This window comes from Mustela erminea, chromosome 4 (assembly GCF_009829155.1).
Source record: "Mustela erminea isolate mMusErm1 chromosome 4, mMusErm1.Pri, whole genome shotgun sequence".
In the NCBI taxonomy this organism is placed as follows: Eukaryota; Metazoa; Chordata; class Mammalia; order Carnivora; family Mustelidae; genus Mustela; species Mustela erminea.
In genome coordinates, this window is record NC_045617.1 from 129,007,113 (window position 1) to 129,022,158 (window position 15,046).

The following is a 15,046-nucleotide window of genomic DNA, read 5'->3' on the forward strand; positions in this document are numbered from 1 at the left end:
ACTGATTTTGATGGGCCTGGTTGTTTCTATTTTCCTTGAGCTAGAATGTCTACACTCAGCTCCTCCAGCTCTCTCTTATTGATAATGTCTCTCTCTAGAAAAGGCCAGAAGGTAATGAGTTTACTGGGATGGTCTCACTTGAGTGACAAACATAATTATCCATCAAAATCATTCAAGGGACATTTATACTTGATGCTTTTTTGAAGAACCCAAAATGAATTAGTCACTGCTGTGGTAAAAAGTCAACCAGAATGTCATGCTAGTACCTCAAGGTAGTTTCGTCTCTATGACTTTTGGTTATTTTCTTTTTCCAGAGGGTGGGGTAATGTATAATGTAATAAATGAAAACTTTCTCAATCTTGATTGCTTCAATCAAAAAAAGGTGCAACAAATACATACTACAAGATTCTTTTGGTAGAATCATCATTAGCTGAATAGAAAAAGAAACAGCAATGGGGTGCCTGGGTGGCTCTGTTGGGTAAGCATCTGCATTTGGCTCCGGTCATGATCCCATTATACTGGGATCAAGCCCCTCCTTAGGCTCCCTGGCTCAGCGGGAGCCTGCTTCTCCTTCTCCCTCTGCCCCTCCACCTCGCTTGTGCTCTTTCTCTCTCCTCCCCAAATAAATAAATAAAATCTCAAATAAATAAAATCTTTAAAAAAAAAAAAAGAGGCACAGCAATTAAACCCTAAATCTAGTTGAGAAAGAAAATAACACTTAACTGTGAATTGATGAGGTTTGGGTAATGGTGGAACCTCAGCCTAAAAGGAAATTGATAGAATCAAATGTGAAGAAGTCTTGAGATTGATATCGCTAGGGCAGATTTTAAAGAAATGGTGGCATTGGGCCAGGAAACAGCAGTATGGCAGTTGGATTACATACCAGAGAGAGTAATACCTGGGACCCAGACGGATGCGGGAGGGAGCAGCTACCATTTGAAATGGGGACATTGGGCTCTTTGGCCAAGGGAGGAAGCAGGAGCTAAAACCAGGAATCAGAGATTATTGATTGTCCAGAAAAGAAAAAGGGCGCTGCTATCCAAACTAAGTTTCAGGGGAAGGAAGAACTGGTTGGCTCCAAGATCAGTAAAGATCCTAGCATCTGAATTCATCTTATGACCGTTCTCCATGTTTCTCTCTTTTGCTTCTTAGGCTTGAAATTTCTTACTTTCTTTTGAGTAGATGATTGAGATTGGAATTTCTCCATGTTTTGTCGAGTGAATGTTCTATAATAAGAAGGGTATTTAATTTCTCTTTGTCTTCAGGGTGCACAAACAAACATAGGTCACTTCTTCATAAAAACCGCAGTTAAATTTGGGGTTTGGGAATAGGTAGCCAAGATAGATTATGCTTTTGGGGTGCAAAACTAATGAAGGGAATCATTATCAGCAGCTTTTCACGTCCACCAACCTAACCTTTGGCTGAGAGTAGTAACTGCTAGATTTGGGCTTCTTTTGTCTTTCCAGCCCCTTCCCCCACCCCATCTTGGGAGCCTTGGAATTCAAATGTAGATGAAATGCAGATCCTTAGGAGAATGGAAGAAGTGACTGGTTGGCTGGTTGAATGGGAAAGGAGGAGACCCTCTAATTTGAGATTAGTCATTGTTGAGCTGAGATGGAAAATGGCTTCGACTCTGGAGGTGAAGAGTCTTCGGTTGAATGGCTCTGATAGTCTATTACGAATTGTTCAGATAAATTTGGAAAAGGAGTAAACTGGCTTGTGTTGGTCTCCACCACTGGCTCGAGTCAGGTAAGAGTTGAAGCTTATTGCTGGTAGATGTGTATTTTTAATCACATTGTGTATGTCATCTCAGTTGTTGACCACATCTATCATCCTTAAGATTTATATATTGTACTAGTACATACTATTGTGCTGCATGTATTTTTGGTACAATGCAGATATCTTCTTTGATGTGTTTTGGGGATGTGATTTCACTTTTATTCTCAATTCACTGAGAAAGTACTTTCACAGCACCCACACACGTGGTCATGGTAACTACTGTAAGATTTCACTATTTCATAAAGGGTGGTATAAATGCAAAGCCATTATATGGTCTTGGATGTATTTACTTCTGTTATGAGCACTGATAAATGTTGATTATTTGAAAAAAATGATAGAAGAAAGCAAAATTTGCCTAAAAGTAAGACAATTTGAACTAATTGAGGCAAAATATATACATAAGGAAATAGTATTCAGTAAAGTGGTGGGTGTTTTGTGTGGAGGGCAGATGAGAAGGAGCAAAGTGGACAGTTGAAAACTTGCTCAAGTTCTCAGTCACTGGTTTGGATATCTTACTACTGGTTCCCTTTGCCAATGTTATTAATTACGATGGAAAGCAACTATAATCGTTGGCGGAGAGAGGTGGCTGGAGCTGAGTTTTGGAGAATGGCTTACTCTCGCTTAGTTATGGAGGCGATCTCTACCCAGTGGTTATTCTTTTAATATTGATGACTAATCGTAACAGCATAAATAATCCAGGTCACCAGGATTAAAGGTCCCTGTAAAGTGGCTTTCTGGAGTTACCTTTTTAAAATCTGTAATTCCCCTCCCCCTCTATTTCTCCACTTTGACGGGTCCCCTTAGCACTAGGGTTGTATGTATATGCTAAATGTACTAGCTCCATATCTGTGTATGGTTGTTGTGGATGTCTTTCTATCCTTACTTCTTCTTCCCTTCGCCTGGGTAACAGTCGTAGTATCGGAGACTTTAGCCGGAGCAACTTGTGAATGCTTAACAAACTTCGTTCTGGTGGTGGCAGTAATTAGGGTGGTGGCCCTGAGAAATTTGGATGTTTATTTGTATCATACCATTGCTTATATGTGAGATGCATCTGTTCCTTTTGTATCGAGGATCCCTTTTTTATTTATATTTTCTTACACTTGTGTGATTTTTAACCATCTCCTCCAAGTATCTGGACACTTGGCGGTAGGTAGGTGAGCTAATTGCTTTGAGACATCACAGATTACACATAAAGTCCTAGTCCTTGCCTTCAGGGAGTTTACGACTTTCATTAATGAATTTGTGTGGCCAGAGAGACAATACTTGAATGCAGCAAATAATGGAAATGTTAAGGAGAGGAAGAGGAGCAAATATTTGGAAGAGAGAGAGAGAGAGAATTTGGGCCGTCAGGGAAAGGGTCAGAGTTTGAGAGCTGCTTACTAAGTAGAGGAGGTGGGCCATTAATTTGTGATTCTGTTATCAAAGCATTTGATAATGGAAATTGGATGTGTGGGTGTCAGAGTTTCTTGTGAACATTGGAATTCCAACTCATTGAATAAAAACTTATTTTGTATGTAGAGAATGGTGCCAGGGTTGGAGAGTAAAATTTTCAGATGAGATTTGGGAGAAGGTCATAGTCTAGATATTGGGGTGGGAGAGAAGAGAGGACAAAACAGTTAAAACACTAGTGCGGGGAGGGGGGGCACGCCTGAGGGCTTCGGGAGCCCCTGGAGAGGGAGTAACTGATTTTTTTGCCCTGGAGGTCAGAAGGCTATCTATGTTTTGAGGTGACGTCGGAGCTGGAGTTTTAGGTTGAAAGGGAGCGTTCGGGGCCCACGGAATTGCTGGTAGAGGCTCTGGCGAGAAGAGAAGGGTGACTCGACTTCAAGTGACTTAAGGGCAAGCGCTGTGCTAGTTCCCGGGAGTGGGGAAGGCAGGAAACTCAGCGGAGTCTGTGAAAAGCCCGGTGGTTGTTAAACTGTATGTTTCGGGCCCAATCGAATTGGGCTTTAATTTTAAAAAGTGGTGGGAGGAGCGCGGTGAGTGGAAGGTCGGTTAGGAACCAGCGCTAGATAGAGCACCAGGAACACAGTGTCGGGAGAGGACCCTTTGGTGAAAATGTAGGCTCTGGAGGTGGCTTCCAGGTGTAGGGAGGAAAGAATGTGAAACGGTGTCTCTGTAGTGTCCCGTGGAGAAGTTCGGGAGGACGGTTTGGTGTTGCCGGCTCTTTGAGGGAGTCAGGCCAGGAAGCCCCTTCCTCATTCCGCACGACAGGGAAACGACCGGTCGCCTGGCAGGTGTGCCCCGGGAGCTAGCCATGCGGACAGTCCCCACTTGCCCATCTCTCCTACTAAGTGGAGGAAGGGCCAGCCCTTCGCTGTTCTGACCCAAGGGCCTGTCTTTCTAGTTGTCCACATCGTTCTCCCTCCCGCCCCCCGCCTCAAGGAGAACCACCACTGACAGCTTCGTTCTATTAGAACCCAGATCTCCCGGAGCCCAGATTCTGGCCCCTCCTCCCAGCTCCTCGGACGCTCCAAGAGGAACAGGGAGGCCTGGCGTGGGGGAAGCTGCGGGCAGAGTGGAGGCAGCCGCGCCCTCGCGCCGCCCTCGACTGCGCCGGGCTCCCGCCCCCGGCTCCCACCCCCGGCCTGCAGCCCAGCGAGCCTGCCCGGAGCGCTCCGGGCCACCCGGCGGGGCGGGTCGTTCGGGCTCCGGGTCTTGGCGGCTGCCGCGGGGGAGGCGGGCACGTGTTAGGGCGGGGAGGGGGGGGTTCCACCTGGCCACGCTGCCCGCCTTCTGCGGGCTGGCCTGGCCCGGGACGGGCGTCCTCGGCGGGCACGCACGGAGGCGGGAGTTCATCGATCCCCCGGAGGGAAGCCGCGCATTTGGCGGCTCGGCCGCTGCCGTCGGGGCGGTGGGCTTCGACGCGGGCAGCTCGCTCCCACGGCCCCCTGCCCAACTTCGAGCCCGCCAGTCCCTGCCCCAGTGGGCACCGCCGCCGTCCGTCTCGACCTTCGAGGCGACCCCCAGTCCCGCCCGTCCCGGATCCCGGCACCCACGTCCACGCGGGCAGACTGGCAGCGCGGCCGCCGGGTCCGACCCCCGGGAGGGGACTTGCTAAAGTCGGGGCTCCGCCCACCGCTCCCGTGGCCCCGCCCACGCCTCGCCTCTGCCCCGCCCACCGCTCCCTGGCTCCTCCCCTTCCTGCCGGCTAGCTCTCGGCGGCCACCCGCCCGCCTCGGCCCGGAGCGGAGCCCACTGCTCCCCTCCGCCGCCCCGCCCCGCCTGCCTCCCCGCCCCTCCCGCGCGGGCGGTCCGAAAACCCGGAGCGCGGGAGCGCGGCTCCGCCGGGCCCGGGCGGCCGCACTGGGCATGCTCAGTAGCCGGGGCAGGTTTTTTGGTCGCAAGTAGGAAGCTTTTTGCACTACACCGGAGAGGGGGAGCCACGGAGCCAGCCGCGCTGCCGTGCACCGCCGCCGCGCCCGCCCCAGCCCGGCCCGGCCCCGCGGCGGGGCGCGATGAGCCCGAGCCCGAGCCGGCCCGCCGGGGAGTGAGCGCGGGGCGCGGAGGGCGCGTTGCGCAGCTGCTCCTGCGCACAACCCCGCCGCCGCCGCCGCCGGCCCGCACTGGCAGTGAGTGTGAGAGGCTCGTCCGTGCTGAGCTCCTGGCGCCGGGAGCGGGAGCGGGAGCAGGAAGCGCAGGCCACGCAGGGACCCAACTGAAACAAAGTGTCGGCCGCCCGGCGGCGGCGGCGCCTCGCCCCGACCCTGCCCCTCCCGCCCGCCCGCAACTCCGCCGCCCACCATGGCTTCCGAGGAGCTGTACGAGGTACCTCCCCTCCCCCTCCCGGACCCTCGGGCCGCCCCCCCCGCCGCCCCGCGCCGCCCTTCCCCGGCCCCGGCCCCGGCCCGGCGGCGTCCAGCCCGACGGCCCGGCTCCTCCGCGGGCGCCCGCCTCGCCCCCTCCCCCTCCGCGGCCGCAGTTTGCTGGACGGGAAATGTGTGCGAGGGGAGCCGGAGCCACGCTGCTCCGAGGGGCCCGGCGGGCGGTGGGGGGGGGTGCTCCCCGGAGTTGTCGGGCGCCTGGGGGGGCTCCGGTCGTGGGGAAGTAGCGCTGACACCAGTGACTTGCTCAGACTGAGCTCAAAGTGTTCTTGGCGAGGGCAATGGGTGTGAAGCCCCTGTTACCGCTTGGCGGGGTCTGTAGGCGGTGCGGGGGTGTTTTTCCTGTCCATTTAATAAAGCATTTTGGAGAGGGTTTTACCTCCGGTTTGGGGAGTCGGGGGCCGAGAGGAAGAGTGCAACTGTCTGGACTCTGTCCCTAGTCAAAGCGATGCAAAATAACGCACCGAAAATGCTAAACGTTGACCACATGCTTTAATTAGGTTAGCATTGTGGCCAGAGCCAGGAAATTTAAATTTAACGCTGATACACCGTCATTCATTTGCGCCGCAGCGTTGCAAGTAAGAAAGGGCACAATCAGAGCTATAAGTTACGAACGATGGATTTGCCAGCTTCAACTTCGAGTTTTGGAGTTCTCTGTTTGGATCTTTAGCCATATTTTTGTATGCCTCGGTGTAACTTCTTGACGTATTTCAAAGTAGACTTCCTTGGGAGTACAGAAGCTTGGAAGGCTTTCGGTTCTTTTGGATACATGATTTTCTGTTTATATATGTTTATGTATATATGTATATTTATAAATACAATCTTCGGAAGAGACTTAAACTTCGGGATACTCTCTGGATTCACCTTTTTGATGCGTTTAGGGACCTGGGTGTTTAGGGGCTTAAGTAAGCGTCTGTAACCAGTAGAGCCCCATGGCCCTTGTCAGCCCCTGGTACGTACCAGGTGAACCTTCTGAGGTGTCATTATTGCAATTGGCATAGAATGGCACTCTCTTTTCGACAGTGATAGCCTTCTAGCAACTTTTTGTTGCTTTTTAAAAGCAAGTGTTTGCAGAGATTCTAGGGAGGAGGCTGGCTTTTGTAAGAATAATGGTAAAATTGTTGCCTACCCTTGCATTGTATGTGGTCAGTGTACCTTGGCTGGCACTGAAAACGTTCTATTCTTTTCAGCCATTTCAACCATTAGCTGCACCCTAGTTTATTTAAGACACTATCTTGGGTATTTTGGATATGTAAATGGGAAACAGATTTTGTCCTCAAGAAGTTTCCCTTCTAGGAGGAAGGTGATGTGCCTGGGAAAGGTCCAGAAGCAAAGCCTAAGATAAATGCAGGTCTTTTAGGCTGATGAACAGTTGGGAAAATACAGATGAGGGATTTTGGTTTCTGCATTAGATTATTCTTTGCTAGTTTAGGTTTGACTATTCAGTCTTAATTTTTGTGGTTATAAATACATGATCACTTAGGTCATTCCATTAGTGTTTGGGTGAGGGTAGCACCTTATACATAAGTTGTATCTTATTTGTCTAAAAGTGTTCCTGAAGACAGTAGGTTTACTGCCAGTGCTTTATGAACTAAATTTAGTTCTTTCTTTTTTCTTCTTTTAGATTTGGTTTAGATTTAGGTTTAGGTTTTCCAGTCACTACTTTCCTGGCAGAATTTCATGTATAAGTCACATGTTCAAAATTAGTGGTCATTCAGCATGTTCATCGAATGTCTGCTCTAGGGTGATTCCCTAGGGAGGCAAGAAGTATGAGGATGGTTCATGTCCTCGACATTTATTGGGGAAGAACTAAGTACATCAAAAGAAATGCTATTCTGTCACGATTGACCTTCTAATTTTGGGTTTTGTGTTAGTTTTGAAATAAATTAGAGAAGTATAGTTGAAATGATAGTAAATAATGTGATAGTATCCTTCAGGATAAGTTCTCTAATTTAATCTTTACATGTAGGCAACGCTGACTCTATGACTATATTATGATTGAAAGTTCTGCGTAGTGGTTGAGAGCCTGCATTTGGAGTCAGAAAACCTAGTTGCTGAATTCCAACCCTGTGACTTTGGGCAAATTACCTTGAAAGTTCAGTTTCCTCATCTGCAAAATTGGGATCAATGCTTACCTCACAGAATAGTGAAGTTTAGATGAAAAAAAAATCTAACTCATACCCCACAATTCCCTAGTGAACACTCAGTAAGTGGTGGTTATTGTCATATTTTAACTGATCTAACATGTCTCCTTGAGGCCTGGTTGTGTTTCTAAGAATAGAGAAAATTATACTGTTTTAATTGAGACAATATTACTTGTGAGGCTGAAATGATATGCAATCGTAAATAAACACTATAGCCTAACAGGCTGTTTGACAAGATTTGGGAGGACATTAAGGTACCTTAGTAATAAGGTTATGGACATTAGTTGCTTTGTTTTGTTTGGTTCTATGTAAATCAGAACAGAAGTTTCATGTTATCTATAATTCTGTAGGGATGTATTGACAAAGGAGGAAGTTCAAAGTCTTGCTTCTTGATATAACCTGGTATGGTAAGAGCACAGGTTTGCTGTAGCTGTGTGAACCTGGGTGAATTATCTGATTGCTAAGCCTGTATTTTGTCACCTAAAAGAAATGAGATTTCCAAATCTCACAAAACAAACTGAGGGTTGCTGGGCGTGGGGGGAGGGAGAGGGTGGTTGGGTTATGGACATTGGAGAGGGTATGTGCTATGGTGAGTGCTGTGAAGTGTGTAAATCTGGCGATTCACAGACCTGTACCCCTAGGGCTAATAATAATTACATGTTAATAAAAAATTTAAAAAATTTTAAAAGAAATGATATCTCCAGCACTTAGCATGGTGCCTACTATGTGGTAATAGGTCCTCAGTAATTTTTTTTTAATTTACTTGACAGGCAGAGAGGCAGGCAGAGAGAGAGGAAGGGAAGCAGGCTCCCGGCCGAGCAGAGAGCCCAAAGAGGGGCTTGATCCCAGGATGCTGGGATCATGACCTGAGCTGAAGGCAAAGGCTTTAACCCACTGAGCCACCCAGACGCTCCAAATATTTAAAGTGGTTATTGTAATTTTGTGAATAAAAAATAAGGGAACAAGATAGGGTGGAGCATCCGCCTTATAAAATTGGAAGAGCATCTGTTGAAGACAGAATGGATTTACTCCCTGTATCTCTAGCTGCTAGGGTTAGGAAAGACAGATTTTTTACTTCTGCTGAGTACTTCATAACTTTCAAAAAAAGATAAGTGTCCTGTAGATCGGGGGTCCAGACTTTATGGGAAGGACCAGGCAGTTCATATTTTAGACCCTGAAGACCATGCAGTCTTTGTTGTGACTACTCAGCTCTGCTGTTGTGAGGCAAAAGTAACCATAGATAGTGCCTAAACGAATGAGTGCCATTTTCCAATAAGACTGTTATGGACAGTAAAATATGAATTTTATGTAATTTTCACATGTCATAAAATCCTGTTGTTCCTTGTCCCCTCCAATCACTTAAAAAATGTAAAAATCATTCTTAGCCCATGGGTTCCACAAAATCCACGGGCTGGATTTTGTTTCCTTACCTCTGCTTTAGATGACCACCTACTCAGGAACTAAGGTTGAGGCATATGGAAGTGGAGTGTGAAATAATTAAAGTCCTTCCAGCTCCAATCCCAGCTCTGGACTGGGTTCCACTCTTTTCTGCTGTGTAATGAAGGAAATAGCTATGTGTCTTCAGAGATTCTCTTTCCTGAACTTCCTCTTCAGTAAGATGGGAAGCTTATATGACCTTAGCATGTAAAAGGAGTTTCCAGTTGATAAAGTACTATACCCAAGTGTTAAATGATTATATTATTCTGGGAAACATCTTTATATTCTTCCATTCTGTTTTTTTTTTTTTTTAAGATTTTATTTATTTATTTGAGAGAGATGGAGTGTGTGCGCACAAGCAGGGAGGAGAAGCAGAGGGAGAGGCAACTGTCCACTGAGCAGAGAGCCCAATGTGGGACTCTATCCCAGGACCTTGAAATCATGACCTGAGCTAAAGGCAGATGCTTAACTGACTGAGCCACCCATCATCACATCTTTTTCCATTATTAATTAAAGAAAGAAAAAAACCTACCCAACTCTCAAACCCTCAAACCAAACCTGTTTTCGTTTGATATTTGGGGTTTCAAAGCATCAAGTAAATTGATTATATCACCAAAGAACACGGTAGATCAGGAGGACGTTATCTTCTGGTCAGGTTACCACCATAAGACTTCATTCATGTGGGACTGAATAAGGAATGCACACTGTAGTAGAATGGAGATACATTCTCCTTATATGTATATCTTAATAATTCTTTTTTTCTCGATGGATGTGGGGTTTTTCCCTTGAGAACTATTATAATAGCTAATTTAAATTTTAGTAAAATCTCAGTGATCTAGTCGCGGCTTTCTGGGAAATTATCTAACACATGCATATTCCTGTCTACCAAAAATGGAAGTAAGTTTTAAAGCATGAAATTGTATCTGGCTTATAAAAAAAAGTCTTAATATTGGTTAGTTTGGAAGGATAATCAGGATTTGGGGGAAAGGTAAGTCTTTTGAATTTGTCTTATTGCTTTGGGATATCATTGCTCTGTCTTCTATGTACCACACAAATCTTGTGTATATTGACCAAAAGCACAGTTATAAATTAAATCTGCTTGTGTAATTGCAATGAAATTCACAGAGATCAAGAGACTTTCCATGGATGTTGGTCAAGATAAACCCGCATCTGTTGTATGTGTCATGGCTCTGAAAATATTGACCAACATAAAAAAAAGAAAAGAGAGTTGTTTGACTTCTGGATTTGATTGGGGGGCAGTAAAGTCAAATTTGTATTTTGAAAATTAATATCTTGAATGTGAATTGCTGAGAATATTATTTATTTGCCTAAGCAATAGCATGGAGACATCCTATTCCTGCGTACTAGAATAAGTCTGTCTTTCTATAATATCTAAAAATCATTAAATTTTTCTCCATGCTAATGATTTTTAATCATCAAAGATATTTTCATGATGTATAGGAAATACTTTATTTGCAGTATTCTGATTCACAGTTTTGAATATCTGTGATGCACAAAGCCAATATGAGTCCAATTTTTGTGAGTAAGCTCTGTGTTTCTGGGTGCAACGGCATCATCTGGGGTCCTTTTAAAATACAGTTTCTTGGGCCCAAACTCTGAGAGTGTAGTTTTCAATGTTTGAATGGAAGACCAGAATCTGTGTTTCCAAAAAGCTTCTTTATGGAATGCAAGTGGATGTAGGAGCCTTTGGATTGCAATGGTCTTTGTTTTCTGACACTGAGGCTACACTCCATGTTGAGGTGGGGAGGGGTTAGGATCTGCCTTTGCAGAAGAACTCCAGGTGGACCAGACTAGTCCTTTTTGCAGGCTCTTTGTTGCTGGCTGTTAACTGAGTCATTCCAGGAAGGGAGTATTAAAAACTCAAGGTAGCTAGCTAAGGATGCTTTCATGTCTATTTTGTGTCTTCATTGTATGACATACTTGTCCATCAGGTTGTAAGATTGACGCTTACACTCTTTAAAACTAGGAATTTGGGGGGCACCTGGGTGGCTCCTTGGGTTAAAGCCTCTGCCTTCAGCTCAGGTCATGATCTCAGGGTCCTGGGATTAAGCCCCGCATCGGGTTCTCTGCTCCGCAAGCAAGGAGACTGCTTCTCCATCTCTTTCTGCCTGCCTCTCTGCCTACTGATCTCTCTCTATCAAACAAATAAATAAAATCTTAAAAAAAAAAAAACTGGGAATTTTTTTGCTGATCATTATTTCCCAAAGTTCAAATATTGCAATTGTTGCACAGTTGTTGAATTACACCTTAATGAAAGCATGAATTATAGGAATGACTCTCCATTCGTGACCCTTTCCCTCCAGAAACCCCCTCTCCCCCAGAAATTATACCCTGTGCTGTTCCTTTTACACTTAGTTCCTCCTTTGCATATGTGGTTTCAACTCTTGGATAGGAGAACTTCTAAGTTTACTGTTTCCCACACAAACTTAATTCTCTTTAGCCTTTTAAGCTATGCAAGGCTTTGGGGGATCTGTGTTCTGTGGGGAGTCTGGGAAAAGTCTTTCCCATTTGTATGAAAATTTGTACAAATCTGTATAAGAGTTTTTCTGAGGGAGAGGATCAGTAGCTTTCATCTGTTCCTCAAAGGGATCTGTGACCCAAAACAAGTATTAAAATTGTTCTCGAGATCTTTGAGCTAAGACTCGACTTTCACTGCCCTTCGTTGATTACTATGACGTTATTTTTGCCAAACTCAGCTTGACTTCAGCCAGAGTCCACAGAAGAATCGTATTAAAACTACACTGATTGGATTTGGAAGTTGTACACTATTTCTTTAAGTGGTTCTTCTCGAAATTATACATGCATGAAGTCTAAGGTCAATCCAAAAGGGAATGGGAGGTAACAGGCTTCAAGTTATGGAATGAATGAGTCACAGGGCTGAAAGATACAGCATAGAGAATATAGTCAGTGGTATTGTAATGGGATTATATGGTGACAGATGGTAGCTGCACTTGGGGTGAGCATAGTATAATAAATACACTTGCCCAGTCACTATGTTGTATGCCTGAAACTAATGTCACATTGTATGTCAACTGTATTTCAGTTACAAAGAAAGTTAAGCAATATTTTAGCTTCATTTCTGACAGTATAAGGACTTCAGAATCCTTTAATTCTGATCCAGCTTCCCCAAACTTACTTATATGCTGTTATTTTCCAGTGTTGTTTATTGTCTGTGGGAAAAGCCTTACACAATAGGACATTATTATTGTGTACAGACAATATTTGTTTAGATTTACCCATATCTTGACCAGTTTCTTTGATCTTCAGAACTTCCTTCTGGAATTCCTTTCTTGGGTATACTTTTTAGAGAGTTCTTTAGTGAAGGGCTATTGGTGGAAATTTCTTTCTTTTTTTTTTTTCTCCCATTGTATGGACATGTCTCTGCCTTCATTTTAGGAAAATAGAATTTTCCAAGTGAAACCAGTTAATTGGTTAATTTCTTTAAGCATTTGAAGATACTTAATCTATTGTGTTCTGGCTTTCCCATTATGGTGGAAGAGGTTGTTGTCAGCTTAGGTGTAGTAATTCTACAGGAGATCTGTCTTCTGTCTCTGGTTGCTTTTGGGATCCTCTCTTTGACTTTGGTGTTCTCTACTTTTATTATGGTATCTCTCTGTTGAGACTTTCTATTAATAAGGTTTATAAATGTGCTTCTTTTGTCAGTCTTGCCTTGTTCTCAAAGTTTGTCCATTTTGTCATAAAATGCTGCTATTCTTTTATACACTTCAAGAATTTCACCAAGTAATTATTTATAAGGTCTTCTCATTTTCTCCTCCCTATCGAAGGGTAAGAACCCTCTCATTTCCATCTTCTCATTTTAGTTTTGTTTGTATTCTGGGTTTTTCCTTGGATCTGACTTCTAATTCACTGATGAACTGTGCCCAATTTGCTATGTAACCCACCCATTGAGTTTTTAATCTCAACAGTTACATTTTTTCTACATTTTATGGGGTTCCCTCCACCCCAAAACTGTAGCTTGTTTTCTTTCTTTACTTTTATGATTGAATCATTCTTTATGGTTGTTTTGGAGAGTTATGGGGCATTTAGATACTTTCCTTGCTGCTTGCAAGCTCAGTAAAGCATTAAGAAATACACTTTAATGAAGATCTCGTTATTTTCTAGTAAGAATGCCCTTTCATAAACTTCTTTGCTTTTTTGTCAGTATTGGAAGAAAACTTACTGATTTTGAATTTGTGGTGTCATAAATGGGGATAGAAGGTTAGAGCCAACACCTGAGAAGTTACCTAAAGATATTGAAAATGGAAATATAGTATAAACTAGATTTATACTATGGAACTGATCGTGGAAAATGCTATAATAGTTATAAAACTAAGGCTTCTAAGCCAGAATGTTCAGCATTTTTTTCTGTCAGCCTTGATGTTTAAGCATATTTTCTCAAGCTTTTCTTTACCTGAGTTTGGCCTGTTCATGTAATCTGGGCTACTAAAGCCATAGTTGTTGGCTTACTTTGTCCACACCTGCATAGTCCATCCATTTCTACCTTTGTGCTGCCATTTTCCCAATAGATGGATCACCTAGCTTGCTAGCCTCAGTGTCAGTCCTAATTTGGGACCTCATTAGAATTCACAATTAGTAGGAATCATCCCCTCCAAACTCTGTGAATACTTCACTGTTTCTTTTGCACTATTGATTACTAATTTGCACTTGAAGTATTACTTTCTCTAGGTATTAAATAATACCATGTATATCTTTTTCTCCCCGTGGAATGGTTGGGTATTTTTTTGGTTTGTTGCAGTGCTTAATCTGAGGATTTGAATGTGGTGAGCAGGCAAAAATGGCCAACTTTTAGTTGAAATACGAATATTACAGTGACTGGAGTTATGTTGTTAGAAATTATACCATATGTGTATGAATTGTGCATTTAGGTATCTTGTTTGAAAAAAACCCTACATGGTGTTTTGGAGGAAAATTATTTCTAAAATAATTTGGAAGAAGATTGTATTCCTATAAAGAGCATTTGAAATGTTTGTCATAGTATTTGTGTTTAGCTGTTGGTGAAGAGTGTTGGGGGGATGTCTAAAAATACCCTCCAGTCGGAGAAGTTAACCACAATATATTTAGGGAATGCCTTTGCTTTTTGTCTTATTTTCATTTATAATGGGTTCTGCAATGTGAAGTTTTTAAGAGGTTGGTATTTTCCTAGTGTTCGTTGATAGAGTCCAGTGATGTTGATTGGAGATAATGAATATCTGTGGTTAAAATGTACCCATTTTTCATCAGTAGTATGTTTAGGATTTTAGGGCATCACAGAGTTGCATACAGAAGCATTTCCTATTTTAACATGTAACTAATTTGGGTGTCTCAGCTCTTTAGAATATGTGAGAACCTGGACCAAATAAAAAGTCTTCTTGGCTTGTAGAACGGGGTCACACCCCATATACATTGAACAGCTCTCGGTTTCTCTTCGAGACTGTTTTCCTTTATTTGGGGCATGATATGCCTGCACTTCACTGACTTCCTTCTAATGTTAGGAACAGCTACATGGTAAGGGAAAGAGAGCTGTCAAAGGCATGTGGGTTGACATTAATAAAATTGCTCTTGAGATGAGCTAGTGATGGCACCTCTGGGTCATGGAAGGTAGGGGCTCCTTAGCCCCACAGAGCATGTGAAAGGCATGCTTATGAAAAGAAAGCCATATCTTGAAAAGAGCTGTCAAAAATGATTTTTTTGAACAGGTTTTGGCACATAAGTGACAAAATTCACTTTATGGTGTATTTTCCAAAGATTCCACCCAAGTATTCCTCACAGCAGAAGCAAGAGATCACGTAGACTCCTGAAGAGCAGGAGGTGGGAGTTGGGGGATGAATGGCCTGCTGCGGT

At 44.0% G+C, this 15,046-nt stretch overlaps 1 protein-coding gene across 3 annotated transcripts in view; it reads left to right on the plus strand.

The window, feature by feature from the left end:
* Positions 1-15,046, plus strand: part of CDYL (chromodomain Y like) — a 246,519-nt gene that overhangs the window by 53,242 nt on the left and 178,231 nt on the right. The window contains exon 1 of one of the 3 annotated variants that reach the window (XM_032341003.1): positions 5,101-5,547. The exons of the other annotated variants lie outside the window; for them this stretch is intronic. Coding sequence (XP_032196894.1) covers positions 5,524-5,547 — 24 coding nt within the window. The 5' untranslated portion in view covers positions 5,101-5,523. Of the gene's footprint in view, positions 1-5,100; positions 5,548-15,046 lie in introns of those variants that run through there. 3 annotated transcript variants of the gene reach the window in all.